At 35.2% G+C, this 23,255-nt stretch overlaps 1 protein-coding gene across 1 annotated transcript in view; it reads left to right on the top strand.

Moving 5' to 3' along the window:
* Nucleotides 1–23,255, top strand: part of osa (trithorax group protein osa) — a 98,075-nt gene that overhangs the window by 64,135 nt on the left and 10,685 nt on the right. Inside the window, exons 11-16 of the mRNA XM_089090863.1 lie at nucleotides 2,104–2,301; nucleotides 7,138–7,345; nucleotides 8,976–9,236; nucleotides 11,296–11,451; nucleotides 13,035–13,531; nucleotides 19,033–19,140. Of these exons, the coding sequence (XP_088946989.1) occupies nucleotides 2,104–2,301; nucleotides 7,138–7,345; nucleotides 8,976–9,236; nucleotides 11,296–11,451; nucleotides 13,035–13,531; nucleotides 19,033–19,140 (1,428 nt within the window). The remainder of the gene's footprint in view (nucleotides 1–2,103; nucleotides 2,302–7,137; nucleotides 7,346–8,975; nucleotides 9,237–11,295; nucleotides 11,452–13,034; nucleotides 13,532–19,032; nucleotides 19,141–23,255) is intronic.

The raw sequence follows: 23,255 nt of genomic DNA, 5'->3' as shown, positions 1-23,255 counted from the left end.
AAAAAGAATAGAAACCCACAAACCTGCTTATTGTTTGACATGATGATGAATATGCGTATAAGAACTGGTTAAATGGAGAAATTTTGGCTGTTTAACTTAGGTTTACTAGACCTCTGAACAAAACAAGTCGAATGACTTTTTGTTAAAATCTGAATTCTTATTGAAGTCGCCGGAGCAGAATTAGAATAAAAGATGAATATGAAAATTTGAGAATATGTTAAATTTAAAAGATAGATTATTTTTAACAAGATAATTAAAGATAATTTTGAGTTCTGAATTGAGATCTCAATTAAAAGTCTATTTGGATTTTAACCTGAAATTTTCGTAAAAAAGCCATTTTTATTTATTATTTAAAACTGATTTCCATCGGTTGTAAAGTGTTTAAGGGTGCCTTAGCATGGAGAAAATAAACTCGAAAAAAAAAACTAATTTACCTATTTGGTTCGTATTGTGGTCAGTTTTTTATTTTTGGTCGAATCTAAAGCAAAAATGAAAAGCTAAATAGAAACCAAAATAAAGCTGATATCTTGTTTTTCCTTTTTGTATTTTGTTTTCTCTTGTGTGCGCTGAATACCGCTAGATAATGTTGACTATTTTTTCTCAGAGACAAACAAATTTAGTCTCCAGCAATTGTATCACAACCCAAGGCTGCACGACTGAAGTGCTTTTTCTGTTCTGGCCTTTTCTTCATACTGCGCATGATTGTGCAGCTCATTTTAATGTTTGTGCTTTTGGTCAGGTTTGAGAACATGGCTTTAGTTGAGAATATTTAACCTATATCTGTTAAGGCAATTTGTTTTTTCTTCTTACGAGAGGTGTGACTCGATAATGTTAAATCAGTTAATTTTTTCTGTATTTTTTTTCTCGTTTTTTTTTTTTAAGGAAATTCTAGTGCTGGGAAAATTTTTGTCATTTATCAAAATCGTTAGTGTCGTTTATTATTGTTAAATTTCCAAAAATATCTTGACGTTTCTTAGTATTTATTGTGCTTAAGAAAATATTCAAATTTCTTACTAAAAAACAGGAGGAAAAACCTTCAAATTTGCATAAATAAAGTCTTTTTAGTAATTTTGTATTAGTAATTAGTAGTTATTAGTATTGTAATTAATTAGCAATTTTTTTAGTAAAATTAATCATTAATAAATAAATAATAGTATTAGTATTTAGCAGTGTAAATTACTATTTAATTAATAAAATAAAGTATTAATATGTTAAGATTTCAATTCTACCTTTCACCTTAACCCCCTCCTTTGTTACCGGCGTTGGGACATAGGTTGGCTACAAATAGCCGTTCAACTAGCCTGAAATCGCGCCGAGTGAAATTCTACCATGTGCTCCTTCCTTGGACCAACGGGAGTGACTTTTGGGCTTGCCTGCCTGATTCAAGCACAGGGAAAAGTTGACTCTTCCAAGTTTTCCTTGGAGGAAACCAGAGGGAACTAATCTCATAGCTATAGAAGATATGTTTTTTTTTACGTAATGGCTAAGACTTTGCTTTCCATAGAAATTGGCCATGGGGAGTAGGGGAATAGAAGAGCTATGATAGCTAATGATAGAGATCAATGATAGCTAATGAGAGAGAGCTAATGATAGAGATCATTGCTGGAGATTGAGAATTTAAAAACTTCCATTGCTGTAGTTCAAAAAAAAAGGATAATTAAAAAGTATATGATCACAATTTGAGCTGCATAAAAATTATCTTTGAGTTTTTGTACTGCTTCAAACCCTACGACTTCAATTTTCTTACAATATGGGAGCTCTGACAGTCCCCTCCCCCTGTGGGTGCCCTTAAACAGCATAGTTATTATAAGTTTATTCGTGTGTTGTAAAAATACGAACAAAAAAGTCCATATTTGTTCAATACATAGATTGTACCAAGATTATAAATTGTATCAAGGGCAGTGTATCAAGGGGCTGATATTCTCTCGATGGATTGGACTTGATTTCTGATGACTCAACAGTTTCAGTTCTATTGATTCAGTTTCAAATCGAGACGAAAAAGAAACGTTTTGAGAAAGAATATAATCACAGTTTGAATTGCAAAAACTCTGTCTCTGAGTCGTTATGTTGCTTTAAACCCTAATACTTAAGTTTTTCTTACAGCGTGGAGCTCTGACCGAAGGAATCCAGAAGCTTTATGAATTTGATGATAATCCTGATAGACGTCCTTTTGTTGATCAACTGTTGCAGTTTATGGAAGTTGAAGGGTATCCAATCACATCTTGTCCAAATATTACCAAGAACCCGCTCGATCTGTTTAAACTCTATAATATGGTCAGGGAACGTGGCGGCTTTATCCAAGTAAGTATACCCCAAGAAATCGTGTCAATGTGGTTTCATGGAAAGGTATTGGGTCAAATAGATTAATATAAATTAATCAAATAATTAATGGTTAATTATCATGAATAATTTATTAATAAAATATTGGAATTTATAATCTATAAATTAATCATAATTGTAAACTTTAACTATAATTGATTGTAAAGTCCTCTGTTTTTAAAGAGTAGTACTAATTAAACAATTAGTTCTGATTAATCAAGCTATGGGTAGTTATGGAAACGTGATCGAAAGGTATCTGTATAGCCTTTAAATCCAACCTGTTTGTTTCACTCTTGGTTTAGAAAGGAGTACAAACAAAAAGAATGTATAAATAGTAAACTAGATATTAAAAAAATACTTTAATTTCTAAATGTTCTGAAAAGTAAAAATATTTTTTTTGACCCTGCTCTCTGAAAAAATTGAATCTTTAAGGCTAGAAAGTATTTATGGCGTTAATGCCAACACGACTGCCATTGACAATGACTGCCATTGACATGCCATGACTGGCATTAATGCCATGCCATGGCATGACATTAAATGCCATGAATCTTGCGCTGTTAATTTTAATGGGGACAAATTTCAACTTTTCTAATATTTTTTCTTAAAAATTTATTTTAGTCTTTAGACAGAAAACTGAGTCTATTTTTATTTTATACTGACGATTCATGCGTTTCAGCGACAAAAATCAGTTGTAAAACTTCAAACTGAGTTCACGCCTACATCTCCGTCAACCAGCATCCAATAGCCGTAGGATCGCTTGTATATAATGCAAAATATAAGGAGTTAATGAGAATCAAATACTAAAATGAAAAAACCGTTATGACCCCTCAAAAACTCCAATAGAATAACATTGAACTGAAAACCACAAAAATATAAATAGCTGGACACACACCTGGAAAAGTCCGGAAAGTTTTTTCATTTTGTATCCATTTATTCTCTATGTCCAGAAAAGTTCTGACGTATTATCAAAGGTTTATTTACTTATTTATTTACTTCCCTCAAAATCGATTATGCATAAATGAAATTGCAAAAATACTTCAACAAATAGTTAGAGCAACCATTTACAAGTGGCTGGCAACTGAATAAATACGTAAACTAAAACAAAAATAATATCTCAAAACATTTTTTAAACTGTGGAAAAAAGGGTAAAGGTTGTAGATAGATAGAATATTTTTAGACTTAAAATATGAAGTTATAAGTTATGAAGTTATACGATAAAAGTTATGAAGTTATACATTTTAATCTTGGCTAATTACAACAACTAAAATTTTCCATATTTAAATAAGTATAAGCGGAATGAAAAATCGCAAATTGCTAAATTTCAAAAATAGGGGGATAGAGAACACGTGGGAGGGCTACTGCGATAAAAAAAAGAACCTAAAACATCCCGAAGATACATACCAATTAGCTTTTTTTTGTGGAGAGTTTTAAGTTTTTTAAAAATCTTATTGATAACAAGTTTTCCAAGTTTTTTTTATAGGTTCTGAGTTTTTTAGAATTTTATTATGTTTGTATTATATTTGGTGACGAAGGCTATAAGTCATGTACCCGACATATACCCTACCCCCTTAGGTTGTATTTTCAAATTTGAATTTTAGTATTAGAATATATTCAGAAAATTTGTCGCTAACGTTTTCTATAATGGAACGACTTTGTGGCCTTTTCCTTATTTTGTATATGATGAGGGTCATAACTGTAAACACACCTGAGGACCACTCCCGATGAGGGCCAAACTTGTATCAGACTAAGAATTTGATGTTTCTCTATATAGATGAAATTGAATGAAAAGTGTCTAAAAAAGTTGTTGAAAATACTGTTAAAAATATAGAAAATACTTCTGAATATTCCGGTTTCAAACAGTTCGTGGTATACTGTAAGTAAGTAACTGTAAGTAAGGAGCGACCCGGCTCAATGGTAACCGAAACTCTAGAAACTGAGTTTATACCAATAGAAACATCAAAAGAATCACATTTCAATGTTGATTTCAAATATATAACTTTCATCAAGTTTAGTCGTAACTATCAAAAGTTACGCGCCTGAGAAAATTTGGCTGATTTTTGAAAAAAGGGAGAAAGACCCCTAAAAGTTATAGAACTTTGATGAAAATCACACCATCATATTCAGCGTATCAGAGAACCCTACTGTATAAGTTTCAAGTCCCTATCTACAAAAATGTGGAATTTTGCATTTTTTGCCAGAAGAAAGATGCGTGTTTATTTGTTTTTTTTTTTTTTTTCCCCCAGGGGTGATCGTATTGACCCAGTAGTCCTAGAATATCGTGGGAGGACTCATTGGATCGGAAATTAAAAGTTCTAGTGCCCTTTTTCAGTGACCAAAAAATGGAGGGCAACTAGACCCCCTCCCACGCTATTTTTTTTGCCAAAGTCACCTGATCATAATTTTGAGATAGCCATTTTGTTCAGTATGGTTGAAAATATCATAAATATGTCCTTTAGGATGACTTAATCCGCCGAAGTCCCTGGGGGGAGGGCTAAAAGTTATGAACTTTGCCCAATGTTAACATATAGTATTGGTTATTAGGAAGTATACAGACGTTTTCAGGGGGGATTTTTTTTGGTAGTAGGGGGTGGGTGGGTTGGGGGTTATGTGGGAGGATCTTTCCATGAAGGAAGTTTTCATGGGGGAAGGGACATTGCTATGAAGGGGTCGCCGGATTTCCCAGCATTATTAAAAAAAAAGATCAGAAATTAAATATAAAAAAACAAGTTTTTCAACTGAAAATAAGGGGTAACATCAAAACTTAAAACGAACAGAAAACATTACGTGTATGATTGGGTTCACACCCTAGTCAGTACCTCGCTCTTTAAGCCAAAGATTTTTTAGTACTTTCATAAGAGCTATTTATTCTAGATAACAACCTTTGTGATTAAGGGGTCATTTTAAAAGAATTGGAACAAAATTCGAACTTTAGCTTAAAGACCGAGGTATTGACTAGTAGGAGAGCCCCCTAATATTCGTTTTAAAAATATATGAACATAGATGTTCGTTACGCAAATTAATTCGTAAATTACGCATATTCATTACTAATAAAAACGTTCGTAAACAAAATTAAACAAGTTTCGAGAAAGCCATTTAACCAAATAAAAATAAAATTAATATGCAAATTTTGTTTTAATAATTCATGTACGGTGAGCCAAAATCAAAACCTGCATCAATTCAAAACGCGTTAAAAAATTAAATAAAAAAAATCATGTTTTTTTAACTGAAAGTAAGGAACGACGTTAAAACTTAAAAACGAACAGAAATTATCCCGTATATGAAAGGGACTGTCTTCTCCTCAACGCCTCGCTCTTTACACTAAAGTTTGAGTTTCTCACAACTTATTTTTTTTAAACAATAAAAAACTTTAGCGTAAAGAGCGAGGCGTTGAGGAGGGGACAGCCCCTTTCATATACGGAATAATTTCTGTTCGTTTTAAGTTTTAACGTCGTTCCTTACTTTCAGTTAAAAAAAACTTGTTTTTTTTTAAATTTAATTTTCATATGTAGTAATGGTGAGGACTTACTGTGAATTTAATGTGGTAATGTTGCTTCTCTTTTGTTAGTATTATATGGAGATTTTTTTTTTTTTTTTTTTTTTTTTTTTTTGACAATATAGTGGCAGAAGCCAAACTGCACAGGATCCGACAAAAAAAAAAAAAAAAAAAAAAAAAAAAAAAAAAAAAAAGCCTCCTTGCAAAGCAAACAAATGAACAAGGTACAGCCAAGGCCGTTTTTAAGGGAGTGGAGACCGCGGTTTGAGCGGATGGATGATGAACGGATGAAAGATAGACTTATCTATTAACAAATGAAATAACATCGTTTTTATACAATCCTAATAAGGGCTTATCCCAGATTGACCTTTCAATCACTCGGACTATTTGTCTTGGTTTTTTCTACAATTAGCCATGTCTTGATGCCTGCAAAATACTAGATTTTAATTCAAAATCAACGGATGTTTGTCCAACTTATAAAAATGCAATAAAAGCACAGAACACGTTTTTGATTCGTTTTTAAGGGATTCTTGCCCCTCCCCTCTGAATAAAAACTATTGATACCTTGTGCTTTTGGGTACAGGACAAGGGAAATTGTCCGGGAAAATGCACAAGGAAAATTTAGAAATGAACTCCATAAAAAAGTAAATCAACATTTTTTTAAAAATAAAGCTATTCCTGAATGAATTCCAATTTCCATTTCTTTCTTAGCATAAAATATGCCTAGAGGACAACCCCCTCCCCCCAAAAAAGAAAGAACCAAGTTAATGGCCTTTTAAGCTTCCTTCGGGTGAGTGCACGTAAAATTTAAATAACAAAAATTAAATATAAAGGTGGGGGGGGGGGCATCAGGATTTTAGAAATGCCTAGGTGGGGCCTGATCCGAAATTGGTTGGGAACCACTGCCTTAGACAGTGTACCTTCAGCACAAACCACGCCTGTACTGAAGTTTCGAGATTCATCATAAGCTATTTATAAGCATATATTCCAGATCCTTCTGGAGAAAGGGAGGCACTCTACGCCAAATCGACAAGGGAATTTTTCTTCCTATCTCCCTTCCCTTGTGCTCAGGTGCATCATGTAGCTAGTTCATTTGGTCAGAAGAGTAATGATCAGCGGGGAATTTTTATCAGACTTTTTGCTGTTTTCAACTCTTCGGGATTTTTTTTTTATCTCTCACCCTTTTGTGTAGTTATTTATTAAAGTTAAATTTTTCGCCAAATTTTGTATTCTGGTCTGGAAGAAAAGATTGATATGTATATATTAATTTTGCACACTTATTAAATTAATATTGTTTTTTCATACTACCTATCTTGGTTTCTAAGGTAACTAAGAACAATACTTGGAAAGACATTGCTGTGCAACTTGGTATTGGCGCTACTCCTAGTGCAGGTTATGCTCTGAGGAAACATTACACTCGCAATCTCTTGCGCTGGGAATGTCGGTTTGATCGCGGTGGTATTGATCCAAACCCCATTATTAGCCAATATGAAACTACTTCACACAAGAAGAAGAAAAATGCGGAACAAGCAGGTAATTGTTTGTTTTGCCCTTATTTAGTATTTACTGTGATTTATTGAATTATGGGATTTGTAATCCCTTGTTATTGTTATTTCTCTGAGGATCGCATAAAACTTTCAATATTAATATCACGTGTCATGCGATATTAAAACACATTCCCTGAAAATAACAGTTTTGAGTTCAATATTATGTACATGGTAATTGCTGACGTCAGCGCATGTAATGTAATTTGTGACGTCAACAGGATCGATATGCAGCACCTTTTTCATGTCGTTACTTACAAAACAATATTTGCTATCACTTGCCCTGCAGCTTCATAACTTGTTATTTCTTAAAATATGTTTATTGCGTGAAGTAGGTTTCGATTTTGCACTGACGATCTCGAAGGGCTAACATGAGTTTGACGCCAAAAAATAAACTAACCTAAACAGTAAAACCAGTCGCTACAAAAATAAACACACCGCTGCGTATTATTAATGATCGTATCTATAAATTTTAAAATGTTTTAAAAATTCTCCCCAAAAATTTCACATCCCTTTGTAGGCTTCTTTTTTCTGCGAAAATCCTCCGTGAAATTTCCCTGTCCCCGACAATTCAGTCTGAGAGTTCTTCGTATAAATTACCTTATCAATTTATTTTTATTACATGTACAAATAATATTTTATTACATATGCAAATAGTTTATTTTCTTAAATTTTCTCCCTATAATTGTTTGCCCTTCTTGTACTTTTTGTCCGCTTCCCCAGGTTTTTGAGAAATACCGATTTTGGCGTATCTTTACTGAAAAGTGATTTTATTTGGTACTTTTCTATATCCATTCAACTTTTCCTATTCGTAAACCTAACCTTAAAACTATCTTTTTTTTTTTTTTTTTTTTTTTTTTTTTTTTTTTTTTTTCAAGTTCTCTTCTGGGATCTTTATTGTTATTGATTTTTGTGTTATGTTTTTACTCGAATGAATTGAATTGAATGTACAAATAATATTTTATAAATATGCAAATAGTTTATTTTCTTAAATTCCCCCCCCCCCCCCTATAATTGCATGCCCATCTTGTACTTTTTGTCTGCTTCCCCAGGTTTTTGAGAAATACCGATTTTGGAGTATCTTTACTGAAAAGTGATTTTATTTGGTATTTTCATTAAAGAAATTGAAAAAAAACGACATATTAGCCCCCCTAGATTTCGAAAATATATAATTCCCCCCCCCCCCCCCCACATTTTTGGGGATTGACGTCACTGGAACTAGGCTAAATAGTTATGTATTTAATTTGTGTGTTTCTTTAGTATCGAAATAATAATAATAAAAAAAGGGTGCCTTGCATTATTCATAAATATTCCCCCTGTTTCTATGTCTGTTCTTTCACTCAATTCTAAATCACGAGTTTTCTATAATCTCTGCTTTTTTTGCTTACATTAGTATAAATGTGACAACTGTGCTCGCATCTTTATTTATTTATTAAAATGTTTTCCTAGAATATTTAGTTATAAGGATGTTTGAAAAGCAAAACATATTAACTAAAAACATGAACTTGAATTAGTTAATTTACTATACCTCAAAAATAAAACTAAAGAAGTGTTAAATCTGTACTCCTGTTGACGTAAATATTACCGTTCAAAAAGTTCGATTTGGTTTCTGTTTACAGCCGCAGCTGCCGCCGCAGCCGCAGCAACAGCAGCAGCAGCAGCAGCAGCTCCCCATGATAGCTATGGAGGTCATCCTATTGGGCATCCAGGACCCCACAGTGGTCCTCATGGACAGCATTCAGGACATCCACCTTCGTCACATCCTGGATATCCATTGTATTCTCATCCTGGAGCTCCGCCTGTCGAGGACTATCACGGTCATCCACCAGTGCCCCATTGTGCGCACCTTCCGCCAGTTAGGGGACAAGCCCCTGTTCTAGGTCACAGAAACAAAGTAATTTTGTATGTTGTTTTGTTCTACCCTGCTGACCCCCCCCCCCGCTTCTTGTGTACATCCATGATCACAACTACATCAGATAGGTACTATTTATAGAAAATCCAAGAGCTCTGTCATTAAATGGACTTGTTTTCTTCTTGATGTGCTTATCCGCGTGAGTGCGCCTAAAATGTAGTTTCGGGGCTTTTAATACACAACGTTCTGTAGGGGGTCTATAGGTCAGGATAAAAACATGGTCTGAATAAATATATCTCTACTTAAGGTTAAAATTATACTGTAGAATTTGGCACTATAACAAGAAACATGCATATCTTTTTTTCTTCAAGCGTTGAAAAGGGATTTAAAATATGAATTTTTTGAGCCATATGTAAGATTGAAGCATGAAAATAGCATATGTACGCTTGGAATCTGACGTTATTTCCCAACTAGGAAAGTGACTTGTGAAAACTAACTAAGGATTGGTTTTTGACGCACAATCAATCCAACAGAAAGTCAAAACAGAATTTGGCTAAAAATTTTATAATCATTTAGTTTGATGATTCCAAAATAGCGCACACAAGTATAAAATTTGACGTTATTTCATATATCTGAATTTGACGTTATTTTTTTATTACTGTAAAATTTCTAGAGATACGGACTTCCGTAAAAAGTACTATTTTTTTAATATGACCATGTTCGTCCATTAGCATAATAGATACGGATTAGCATAATAGATTAGAAGATTAGATAGATTAGCATAATAGATTAGATAGATTAGCATTGGATAGAAGGTAATAGATTAGCATAATAATGGAAGTCCATTACGGACTTGCGTAAAAAGTACTATTTTTTTAATATGACCATGTTCGGCCATTAGCATAATAGATACTACGACATAAAATAGAAGGAACAAATAAGTTCAAGGAAATAGGATTAAATAATTTGATCACATATTTTACCGGTTTAAAGTTGTTGCTGTTTTAGCGTGATACCGCTCAGCATTTCAGAAAACCCCTTACTTTTTTTTGCCCTAGCGAGCTTGCTATTAACACTAAATGACTAAGTTCAGAATTCTTTCGAAGCTTTTACAGGAAGTATGTTTTTAACTATACTCTTTCGTATGTTTTTATTATTTGCGTACCTGTTGCGTATGTATATAAGTATGTTTTTAACTATAACTTGGAAGTATACCCTTTTGTGTTGTTTTAACAGTATTCAAGGTCATATCACTCTGGAAGACGGGAGTATCGAAAAACTAATGTGAGGGGGAAATAAAGGTAGCCCCTGAAGTTTCGCTTAAAGAGTTTGGAAAGCCAATAGGCTTCATCCTTATCAAGCGATTATCGTTGCTTAGGTCTGAGGAGATCTTAGAATTCTCAGACGTTCTATATATCTCACAAACTTTATGAATGAAATTACGTTTAATACCTTCTGGATAATCTTAGCAACCGTGTTTCGGACATACTAAGATTTAATTATTGACGCATAATTAATCGAACATAAATTTTAAATATCAGTTTGGCTAAAAGCTTTTTATAATCATTAAGTATGGACGTTTTTGTATAAAGGAAAAAGTAAAAAAATAGCCTAGGAGCTTTCAATACTTTTTTTGCATTGAAAATTCAAGTGAGAAATCCAAATAGGTCTCGCAGGTAGGATTATGCGTAATGAATATAGAGTAGTGGAGGAAAAAGTTTTTAGTAGAATGTGAATAAAAAAAAGAATCGAAGTAAATAAATGAAAATACCAATAGAAAAAATATATAATAAAGATAGAATAATAAAAAAAAAAAGAAGAAAAAGAATAGACAAGAATGTTTTGTTCTTACTACTCTCTGTGGTTTTCTTGCACTTTACACTGAGTAGGAGGATCAGAATCACCCTTAGTATCTAATGATGTCCAAATGATGTCTAATGAATTTTTTTTCGGGGGAAGGAGACAAGTCTGCAAAATTAATCAGCAGAAGGGGGGGGGTCAAAGTTAATTATTTTTGCCGGAAAGTGCCTTATTTAATGTCACAAAATTGTGCGCTTCTACACTCATTTGCGGCATTCGTTTTTTAGGTGATAATGTGTCGGCCTCGAATCCGTTCGATGACTTGCCAACAGGAGGTAGTGTTCAGCCGTATCCAAGACCGTCAGGCCCTTCTGTTCCTCCTTCCAATTTTCCACAAAATTTTGGTCCCGGAGGTCATCCTGCCCGACCACCACATCCGCAAGGTACCTTTCTCTCGTTTCCTTAAAAATGATTGACTTGCCAAAGGTATGTTGATTCTGTGACAAGAATATAGGTAAAGAATGAGAAAAAGAATAACGATAAAATACAAATAAATTAAGATAAATAAAAATCATAAAAAAGAATAAAAGAATGTAGTCGAATCAGTTTCATCTCTTCAATTTTGAAGTTCGTGAACAAACCGAACTGGGTCTTAAGAGTTTCAAGCCCCACTTAAGGGAGCTTCATGTTATTTGTTTGTGAATCATATGTCAGGAAGCGAACTATAGAATTATTATTATAAATCAACCAATTATAAATCTGGAATGTAGAACACAGAGGAGCAAAGAGGTCAGTTTTGTGTAATTTTATTGTGAAATGAATGTGAGGATGAGAATTAGAGAATGTTCGCTTTAACATTTGCATGAATTTGAAATAGAATACATTTGAAATCAAATCCAATAGAATCGGCTTCTTAAATCGGATCATCGGTGAAATTTCAGACCAGTCAAAGGATCCAAAGGTTTTCTAGTAACAAGATTTAGTTTGCAAACGACCTCTGGTCATCTATGCCTTAAATAACATGAGCTATTTTAGGATCTTTTTTATAAATATGATTTTTGAAAAAGGGGAAGTAGCTAGCGATTTTAGGAAAACCCTAATTAAGCCACTGTATAAGAACGATGACAAGAGTGAGTGTGGTAATTATCGAGGTATTAACCTGGTCTCTGTAGGTAGCAAATTACTTAGTAGTATGATACTTTTTAGAGTGAGATATGCTGTAGACAAAGTTATAATAGTTAAATAGAGTGCGGTTTTAGGAAGGGTAGAGGATGTTTCGTCCAAATTTTCACTCTTAGATTAATATGATATGTGGCTGAGTTATAAAACACCTTTGGTCCTTAGTTTTATAGATTATGAGCAAGCGTTAGACTAACCTCCTTGTATGGCCTACCCAATCAATATATTAAAGTGATTAGTGCTATATACAAGAATAACACTGCTCTGGTTAAGGTAGGAAATGAGGTTAGAAGCTGGTTTCGTATTAAATCAGGAAGAACTTCGTCTGAAGGAGCACAGACAATGGGAGTACACGGAATCAAAAGGAAAGATGGACGTTCCTGAACTTAGATTATGCGGATATTTAAACATCCTAGATGAAAATGTGAGCCAAATGAATTGAATTTTTGCGGTTTTGCCAGTTCAAGGTGCAAGAATATGTTTGAAAATTACTGTTGAAAAGACTAAGTCGCTAAGACTAGGAATAAGTGAAGATGAAAAGGTGACGTTGAGTAACGAAAAAATTCATCAGGTGGACAGCTTCACTCACCTTCTTAGTATTATTACTAAAGACGGTGGGAGCAATGGAGATAACGCAATTTTAGGTCAATCCTCTCAGAGAAATTCTATTAATTAATTTTTGTATTCACTTTCAGTCTAGTTACCTCCAATTTAAGGTTAGATTGCAGATAATTAGCTTAATGTTGCATTCAATTTTAATTCTTCTTTATTACCTTTAATCTTGTATTCCTTCTGAAGCGTTGTCACTTCACAAGGTTTCTATATTTCATCTTATCTTCCTTTCCAGGATTTGGTGCACCTGGTCAATATCCACCTTATGGAGCTGAACAGCAGTATAAGGCGCCACAATCTACATCTGCACCAGTGCCACAAGAATTTCCTCCTACAAATGCACAGAGTCAATATCCACCTCCACCGACAACGTATACACTTCCTACGCGAACATTATATCCTCCGTATGGTGCCTCTGCACCTCCTTCAGCAACACCAGAACCTGCCACATCTAATCAAACGGTGTCTCAACCAAGTCAGATTGATCCCTCTGGTTTTAGATACCCAACTCCCGCTCAAGGAGTATTACCTCAGTATCAACAGGGAACTGCTAGTGCGAACCCTCCTCCTAGTGCAAGTCCTGGATTAGCTCTCACAAGGGCTATGAGTCCCGCTCGACCAACTCCTGGACCAAGTCCGGGTCCAGTTCAGACATCACACACTCCAATACCGCCAGTCCAAGTAGCTCATTCCCCATCAGAAGCAAACGGGCCTTCTGCTGAAGCCTTTCAGGTATTTATATTGTTTTGAATTTGCATTTGTTGCTTCACATCGATTAGCTTTTGAAGAGTTTTTATTTTGTTTAGGAGGCAAATGCGAGTGTAGTAGCTAATATATATTGGAAGGACTTTTTGTATTTTGTATCGTTCAGTGCCCCACTAGCAGCAAAAAAAGAGACATCAATGCATCCCGTGTGAAAAAGTGATTTTCCTTGTTGTTCAAGATAGGGGACTATAATTCTCCTAAATGGAGATAATACCCACATTTTTTTAAAAAATAAACTTTTACCATTAAGATTAATTAAAGTCATAGTTACCGTTCTTGAATCAGCTCAATTGACGATTCTTCCTCACTTGGCAGTCTTTTTTTTTCTTCAAAAAATGTTCTTAAATTTTCGGTTACAATGGGCTAGGGTTAGTTCTTTACTAGGATGCCACAACTGAATCCTACGCTTGCCTACTCCCCATTGCACTTCATGGCTGATGGGCCGCAAAACGGTGACCAGCAACGCCCGTAGAACTGTAATAGTTCAATGCCGTATTACTTTTTTCCACAGCTGATAGTTGACAGCCTTCAAAGCATGCTATCCCCTTTAAGGGCTAGTAAAAAACAAACCCTAGCCTGTGGTAACTGAAATATTTTTTTCATAATTCCCGTTTGTATTAGTTTAAAAAAAATTTCCGTTTCTTTTCTCTTAAAACGTATAAAAGTAGGGAAAGTGATGGAAATAAGAATGAAAAAAATTAGACAAGATCTGCCATATGTGAATTCTAAGTATTTAACAAATTTTCTTTTTTTAGAAATGTTAATAGGGATTTTGCATATATAGATACTTAGACACTGTATTCAACATTTCCCACTTTTTTTAGTAAATTTTTACCGAAGCTAATTTTTCGGCATGATTTAAAAATAAGTGGAACAAACATAATAAATAATTTGTAATCTTATATAATTTATATTATATTTTATAATAATTAATGATTATAATGATTACTTATTATTAATTTACATATTTGTTATTAAGAAAAATACAGGTTAAAATTTGTTAGTGTAGAAAAGCGTTACGGATGCTCTGAAATTCGTCGTTGCAAATTTAATACTCTGTTACCTAATTGGCTTTAGTTCCAGTTTATTGGAAAATTATCTCCTATTAGTCCCGGTTCTATTGCAGGCATTTAAATTTAACGATAAAATCGTGCATTTTATGAGAGATAACAGAGATTAAACTAATTTTGTATCTAGGATGCTTTAATTTTTAAAATTGTGGCTTCATAATGCTTCGTGGGCTAACATCAAATCCACTAGCATAGAGGTCTTCATCTCACTTTTGATTTTTTTTCAAAATCTTTCTACTTCTCAAATGGTTTCTCCTCCCGAAATTTTGAATTTTTGTTGATGGGTGACTTCGAATATAACTCCACCGGAAAGGTCTTAAACCGGAAGGTCTTGTTCGAATAATCTTAAACCGGAAAGGTCTTGGTCGAGACAAGAATATCCTCAAAAATTTCAATCACTTGGCGGAAATAGGAAACATTTAAATATCACTATGAAAGATGCACAAAAACACCCTTACTTGCCAGAGAAAAGAGTTGCTAGTTAGTGATAAAAAACAATACCACATGTCAGAAGACCACAAGCTTGTTTTGGATTTCCCTTCTCAGTTTCTTCAACGTTTGATAGTAAGATTCAGAATTGATAATCGTACCGCATTCCGTAAAATCAACGAATAAGATCTATTTGGCATTTCAAAAAACCGTAGCCATGGTTTTCGTCGCAGACAATGTGACGGGATTTCTTTAGCTTGCTCGGAGAAGTCTCCACTACATTGAATGCCTTTCTGTCTTGGCGTTCACTTAGGCCACCCGAGTCTCATCACCACTAACAGTTTTCTTAAAAATTCTAGGCTGTCATACCGAGAAGGAAAGTATAGCATCACTTAGTCTTTTGGTTTTGTGGTCGTTGGTCAGCAGTTTTGGTACTCAACGAACATAAAATTTGCGATATCCTTGGTCTTTGGTCGCTATTTCATGTAATAAAAGACCCCAAGAAACTTCGGGAAAATGATTGAAAATTTTCGCTATTGTGAACCAACGGTCAGCAAGAATTTTTCATCAACTTTCTTTACCAGGTCATCACTGACAAGAGAAGGTCTACCGCTCCACAGTCGCTGCAAGAGAAGGCCTTCAGAAGGAGAAGAAGGCTAATTCTGTTCTTAAATTTCTTCGCCAGGTCTTGACTGACAAGAGAAAGCCTACCGCTCAAGTCACGACAAGAGAAGGCCTTCGTCGTGAATGTTGAGCCACGTTTGAGTCGTGAGTCACGACAAGAGAAAGCCTTCGTCGTGAATGTTTGAGTCACGTTTGAGTCGTGAGTCACGTCAAGAGAAGGCCACAACAAGAGAAAGCCTTCGTCGTGAATGTTTGAGTCACGCTTGAGTCGTGGGTCACGTCAAGAGAACGCCACATCAAGAGAAAGCCTTCGTCGTGAATGTTTGAGTCACGTTTGAGTCATGAGACACGGTAAGAGAAAGACACAACAAGGTAAGGCCTTCGTCGTGAATGTTTGAGTCACGCTTGAGTCGTGGGTCACGTCAAGAGAAGGCCACAACAAGAGAAAGCCTTCGTCGTGAATGTTTGAGTCACGTTTGAGTCATGAGACACGGCAAGAGAAAGACACAACAAGGGAAGGCCTTCGTCGTGAATGTTTGAGTCACGCTTGAGTCGTGGGTCACGACAAGAAAAAGCAGCATCAAGAGAAGGCCTTCATCGTGAATGATCGAGTCACGTTTGAGCCGGGAATCACTACAAGAGTAGGCCACAACAAGAGAAAGCTTTCGTCTTGAATGTTTGTTCCTCCTTTTTTTTTTGAAAATCGTACCCAGTGACGGACAACACCTTCAACCATAATGTCAGGACCATAAAACTTCACATAATGCATTGATGAATGACGAGTGATTTTTTTTTGCCAAAAGGACGCTATGTACTCACAGTGTCTGGATGCTGCATAACGCTGCGTATCTCGAACTTAGTGGGATTTTCTATTATGGCGCTCATGTTTCAAGGCTATGTGTAGCAAACGTACGACAGTACGATGTTCCGCTTAGCACAGCTAGATGAACACTGAACCTACGCATACGCTGTTGCACGGATGACGACACTCCTTCCACTACCTCTCACGTTACTTCTTACCTGCTGGATGACCCTCGTATATATTTGGATACTCAGTTCAAGCCCTCGTTACTGACACTAAAAATTTGCAGAAAGGCCCACGAGCACAAAAAAAGTTTTAGATGTTGAGTCTGATTCAGTCTGTAGGGATTTGTGATACTGGGGACTGACCGAGTCGTCTTTCGTGAGGCATTTGCCCTAATCGAAATCATTCAAATCTTCAGTTTGAATTGTGATCATAATTGAATATTATTTAATCTAGGAACGAAATTGATTCATATTAAGAGTATATTAGTAAACACAATTGTTTTTTTTGGCAGTTTATTTATAGTAGGATTGAGTTACACATTGATACAAAGGGAGTAAGAGATTCCTCCTACAAATATATTGGGCTTTCCCCATTCTCCACCAATGAAGACCAAAGATCCAGTTTAATGTTTTTTCCTTTGTGGGTTTTCAATAAAAATTTCGAATACTTATGCAAAGGCACACATAGGAGTCAATGGCCTGTAAAATCATAAGCAAAGAAAGACCAGCTGTTGCAATATTTAGGAACCTTACATCCCACTTTGGAGGAGAATCTAGAGCTCAGTAAGGCTTTTCTAGCCTGTATTACAAATACAAATTAGAATAACTACTTCCTTGATGCTTACTGCATTTTAAATGCTGGTAAAATTTATTTGAGTTGAAGAGGTCGAGCTAAACTTCTGAAATTATTCTTGTGTAATACGAACATATAATAGGTCATTTTTGTGGAAGGGGGGGGGGGCATCTGAGCTACATAGCTAGGATCGTATTTTTTAAATATTCATGTCTACAGGAGCTTAAAACAAGTCAGGGGTCCACTCAGTCCACTGCACCTAAAAGTTCATCTGGGCTACTTATCAAGTGTTTTTTTTTTTTTTTTTTAAATTCATTGCTGATGTGGGCATTATATAGAGAGAAGAGGTAAAAGTAGTTCGTTACCTGGGTTGTAGAGTTATAGTATCCGAGGAAAACTATATTATTAGTAATTATAATATTAATAAATTTCTGATTATATTAATGAATTAATATTAATAGAAAATTAATATTATAATTAAGTTTTTTTTTAAATTGTTTGTAATGACCTCTTCCTGTTCTGTTCGGGGACGACGGCCTACTTTTAATTTGTCCCCAGATGGACGGCTAAAAAGGATAGTCTTTGGCATTCAATCATCCTTTATCACTAGTACATGGCCTAGCCATTGCAGCAAGTTTTGTGAAACAGCCTGGATTTAAATTTTTTGTCTTAGTTTGTAAGGAAGCAAATTTTTTTTTTCTTTAGCTCTTTTGCCATGTAGCGTAATTTTTTCCCCTCTTTGGAATGATCTATAACCCTTTTCGGCTTAGCAACAGAAAGTTCGGTTTTATCCTAGTTGGTACGCCAGCACCTTCCCTAAGAGCAAAAATCATCCTAACGTTCTACTTGTTTTCACTATCATAAGTGCCCCCTCCCTCCTTCCAAAAAGAGAAAATTCTTTAACTGGACTAAAAATTATCTGACAAGGAGCATCCAAAATCTATTAATAGTGTTTTTCTTGACATGAGCTTCAGAGAAGTTGGACAATTTTGCTCTAAGGCCACGATTACCTTTAGTAGTGTGATCTTGATTTATTAACTATTTTTTGCTAAAATTTGTATATTTTTCTTTTAGATAATTATCCATCTTCCTTATCTGTTTTCACGGTCGTTAACCCCCTCCCCCCAGAAAAATAATCTTTAATTTGACTTGAAAGCGTTCGAAAAGGAGTGCTCAGAATCAAACCTCAGCGCTCAAAGAGCAAGGAGAATAGGCGGAATAGGTCCATAGCTATTTTAAAATAAGTGTTGAAATAATTTTGCGCAATATTTTGGCAACGTATGTAATTTGTAATATGTAGAAATTCGGCAACGCTTTTCCTTGTAGTCATGCTAAACCTTTCTTCAATTAACCTGTTCTGTTAACTGAGAGAAACACAGTAAGTATATATGAACAGTAGCAAAAAGTATCTTCAGAAATAAGACAGAATATAAAGCGTTTGGAAAAGGATATCCCTCTGCGCGTCAAATCAATAGTTTCAGTTGCTTCATCGCATTAAGTCAGATCACAGTATTACCACGTCGTACTGCGCTAAATATTTGTCATTGCGCGTGCGCTAAGAGGCGGTGTCATGAAGAGAGGTCTAAACTGATGTGTCAAAAATCTTGAATGAGAATATAGGATTTTTTGCTACTATTCATATATATACTTATGCTGGTTTTGATTCAAACTGTGATTGCATGAGTAGAAGTTGTTTTTGATCGCTAGACGTATCTTAACTTTTTGCCTTGCTTTATGTTGTGTAGCGCGGGAACCTGAGGCAGCTGCTGTCGGCTCCAAACTCTAACCAACCTCAGCATCAATCTCAACAGAGTTTGTCGTTCTCTTCACAAAGTCTAGCTGACAGATTACAGGTGAGCCGCTGATCGCTAAGCTTTAAGGGCTGGACAGACGTAAACTAAAAAAGGCGGCATTTATTTAATGTTGTTCTAACGAACGTTTCTTTCAAATAGAGGATTCTTCCTGATTAACACTCATTTTGAACATTCTTTGCGGTGACATATTTAAACTTGAGAGTTGGGTACAATGAAACATTGTATCGTTAATGGTACGCTATTTATTCTACGTTAGCTTTAGAACTAGGAATTCTTCCAAGATTAACGCTTATTTTAAGCTTTCTTTGCGGTGACGTAGCGCATTTTAGCTTGAGAGTTTGACTCGATAAAACCTTGTATTGTGAATGTCACGTCATGTATTGTACGTCAGCTTTCGAACAACGAATTTTTATGAGATTAACGCTCATTTTGAGCTTTCCTTGTGATAACATTCGTATTTAAGCTTAATATTATGACAAAAAAAAATGTGATATCGTCAATGGCAGGTCATCCTATTTTACGTCAGCTTTTGAAGTAGGAATTATTCCATGATTAAAGCTCATTTTGAGCTTTCCTTGCGGTGACGCACCTTATTGTGAGATTTTGAAACAATGAAAATGATATTGTCAATGCTATCCCATCTTTTGTTCGTCACCCTCCGAACTACGAATCCTTCAAGATTAGCGCTGATTATGAGAAATCTTGTTTTTGAGAAATGTGCTGATTTTGAGAAATGTGCAGATGTTCAAACTTAAGAGATTGACTCAATAAAACGTAATACTATCAATGCTGCTACGTCGTGTACCTTACGCCAGAGTTCGAATTGGGAATGCTTTCTAGATTACTCTCGTTTTGAGAATTTTTTTTACGCTGGCTTATTTAGAGTTGTGGGTTTGACTCAATCTAACATGATATTGTAGATGATAGGTCCTATATTTTACGTCAACTTTCTAGGAATTCCTCCTAGATAAACGCTCAATTTGGAAAATCTTTATCCTTGTTTATTTAATCTTTAGAGTTTAAACCGTATAAATAGCATAATGTCCATCTGGACTTTTGAAAATACTTCCTATTGACTTACTAATCCCGCTTAATATGGCGCTTGATGGCTTTTTCCATATTAATTTTCCTCTATTAGAGTCCATATCAAAAAGTACGGGTAGCTTACGATAGTGGAAACTGGCGATAGTGTTGACAAAAAAGAAATTTCAATACTATTTACCGTTTGGTGTTTCTTGACCTTTTTTCAGTTTAATAACTAGATCAAATTATTTTGGTTTTTGGAAACGGCGAAATTAGCTTAGTAATAAGTGTCTGGTGTTAGTTTTGGCAGTTACGAAGCTTGAAAGAATGCCAAGAAACGCCAAGTGCTAGATGGCGTAAAAGTTGTCCACATTCTTTGGTCCATGCTTTAACAATGTAAAGTACTTGTGCCTAATATATCTGTGAAAAAGCCCTGCTTAGCGTTCGTACATGTACGTCATCTCAATAGTGTGAAAAATCGTTGTGTCTGTCCAGCCCTTTTTATTTGCAGAGTGTCTTGGTGCTTTCTGTTGCCTTAAGTTTTTCTTTAAATTGCGTAAGTGTTTGGTAGTTTATCTCTTAAGTTAGTCTCTCAAAGTCCAAGTTTGTCTCTTAAGTTAAGTTTTCTTTAAGTTGTTTTTAAGTTTGGTAGTGTTTGGTAGTAGTTCTCTTTGCAGAGTTTATTGGAAGATGCCAGAAAAGACTAAGTGTATCCCTAATCGTTTGCTGAGTATCTGCTATTTGTTACGCTAAACAAAAACTATTTAAGTCAATTTTTTTCCAAAGTTCGAACAGTAGAATATATTCTTATTAACAAAAAATTTTGGTAGCTAGAGCAAGTACTTAAAAATAAAAACAAAGCTATTAAGTAATTTTCGAAGAGTTTGGACAGGAATAGGCAAACACAGCAAGTGAAAAAAGATAGAAAAATATATTTTGAAATGCTTCGAGCAGGGTTGTGACCGGGGTGAGGGGTGTACCCAATTTGAACCCCCCCCCCCAAAAAAAAATAAATATTTGTGGTGACTTTTACAGGAGTAAAAAAAATTACGTTTAAGCCAATTTTGTATGCTTTCTGTAAGTTTTTTTGTAACCCCCCCCCCCCCCGATCAAATTTCTTTGATACGGCCCTGATTTCGTGCAAGATTTTAATCCCAACTAAATATCGGAGCATAGGAGCATAGAGGGAACATACATTTCTGCCTCCCCCTGTAAACAGTTCTTTTTGTCTGTCTCCCCCTAAAACAATTTATATGTTCCCCCATATAAAACATTAATTTTATCTTTCTCCTATTGACAAATAGTTTTCTTAAGAAACAAAATTCCAACCAACAAATTCCAGCACTCCGAGTCAACAAACTGCAAAATACGTCAAATCCCGGCCTTGCTACCACATCTCAACACAGAATGAACAATCGAATTTATAAAGAAATTAAAGAGGTTAATAAAAATAAAAACAGGGGGAAATCGAGAAAAGTAATATACCATAGATAACAGGAAAGAGATAAACATACACATAAAACCTATGTGAGTAAATTGACTGATGTCACTTGCATATGTTTGTCAGAATTATAAAAAGCTGGAACTTCACTGAAAACACAAAATGATATAGGGATTTTGTAAAGTTGGAAAATAGAGTACTTTAGGATATTTTCTATGGTATAAAAACGAAGCACTCTTGTTTCTTAAGTGTGAATTTTGTAAGAAATATACGAAAGGCAATATAATGAGAAATACAGTTTGTGTTTTTTGATTGTTATTGACAAACCGTCGTTTGTATAGGAAACCAACCTATCTTTGATGGTGGGACAAAGTAATTTTGATATCAAAAGCTCAATATTCCAACTGTTTTTGGATTTGAAAAAGGGGATATAGAGCTATGTACAAGAATACCACTGCTGCGGTTAAGATAGGAAATGAGTTTAGTAGCTGGTTTCGTATTAAATCAGGAATAAAGCAGGGTTGTGTTCTATCCCCATTTATATGGATCGTTTTGATGGACTTTGTCTTAAGGAGCAAAGGAACGGCAAGGGGAGAACACGGAATCCAATGGGGAGGAATAACTTTACTGGATTTAGATTATGCTGATGATTTAAGCATCCTAGATGAAAGTGTGAGTAAAATGAATAAAATTTTGGAGCGTTTTGCGAGTTCATGCTGCTAGAATAGGTTTGAAAATTAATGCTAAGCGGACTAAGTTGCTAAGGCTGGGTATAAGTGAAAATGAAAAGGTGGGGTTGGGTAACGAAAAGATCGATCAAGTGGACAGCTTCACTTAACTTAGTTGTATTATTAGTCAAGACGGTGGGTGGCGTGAAGATGTTAAAACTAGAATAACCAAGACTCAGTGTGTTTTTTCAAAGTTGAAAAAAGTTTGGAAGAATAGGAAGATAAGTCTGCGAACCAAGATAAGAATATTGGAGGCTACAGTGATGACAGTGGTCAAATATGGTTGTGGAAACATGGGCGCTCCGAAAAACAGAGGAAGATCGTCTTCCAGAGAAATTGCCTTTGGATCGTTTGGGTACCTGACTGACTGATCTATTTCAAACAGCAGGCTGTACGAAAAATGTGGCTAAATTCTGTTTTTTAGGGCTATAATGAGAGAAAGATTGAGATGGCTAGGACGCATTCTTCAGATGAAGGATGACATATTGCCAAAGAGTTTCCTTTTCGGCCAACCGTCTAAGGCTAATCGGAAAGCAGGTTGTCCACGGTTGGGGTAGGAGGATGTCCTAAAAAAATTAAGCGAAATGGGAACTTCCAGGGAGGGCGTAAAGAGGCTTTGAATAGATTGGGATTGAGGTGGAGCGTATGTAAATGTGTTGGCCTCAGGGGACTTGGTACTGCGGTAAGTTGTTAGTAGTGTTACCATCTGTTCATGACATAGGAATGAATACAGATCTTGAATAAATGTCAAGTGTCGCCGCATGCTTGATGGTGTAGATAGTTGTTTTTTCTTGATACTAGCGCCAATTTTCACTCTTAAAAGTTAGCCATATTCTTCTGATTCAAACCACAATTTCTGAGTCTTCTCCTCCATCCCCATATTGTTGCATTTATCTGATAGGTTCTATTTGAATACAATTTGCCATTTGTTTGTGGGCACAATATTTATTTTTTCATTCAAT

Source organism: Artemia sp. Qi Xiang Cuo, chromosome 1, assembly GCF_049724085.1.
Source record: "Artemia sp. Qi Xiang Cuo chromosome 1, ASM4972408v1, whole genome shotgun sequence".
NCBI classification, from domain to species: Eukaryota; Metazoa; Arthropoda; class Branchiopoda; order Anostraca; family Artemiidae; genus Artemia; species Artemia sp. Qi Xiang Cuo.
This window is presented reverse-complemented; position numbering and strand designations above follow the sequence as displayed.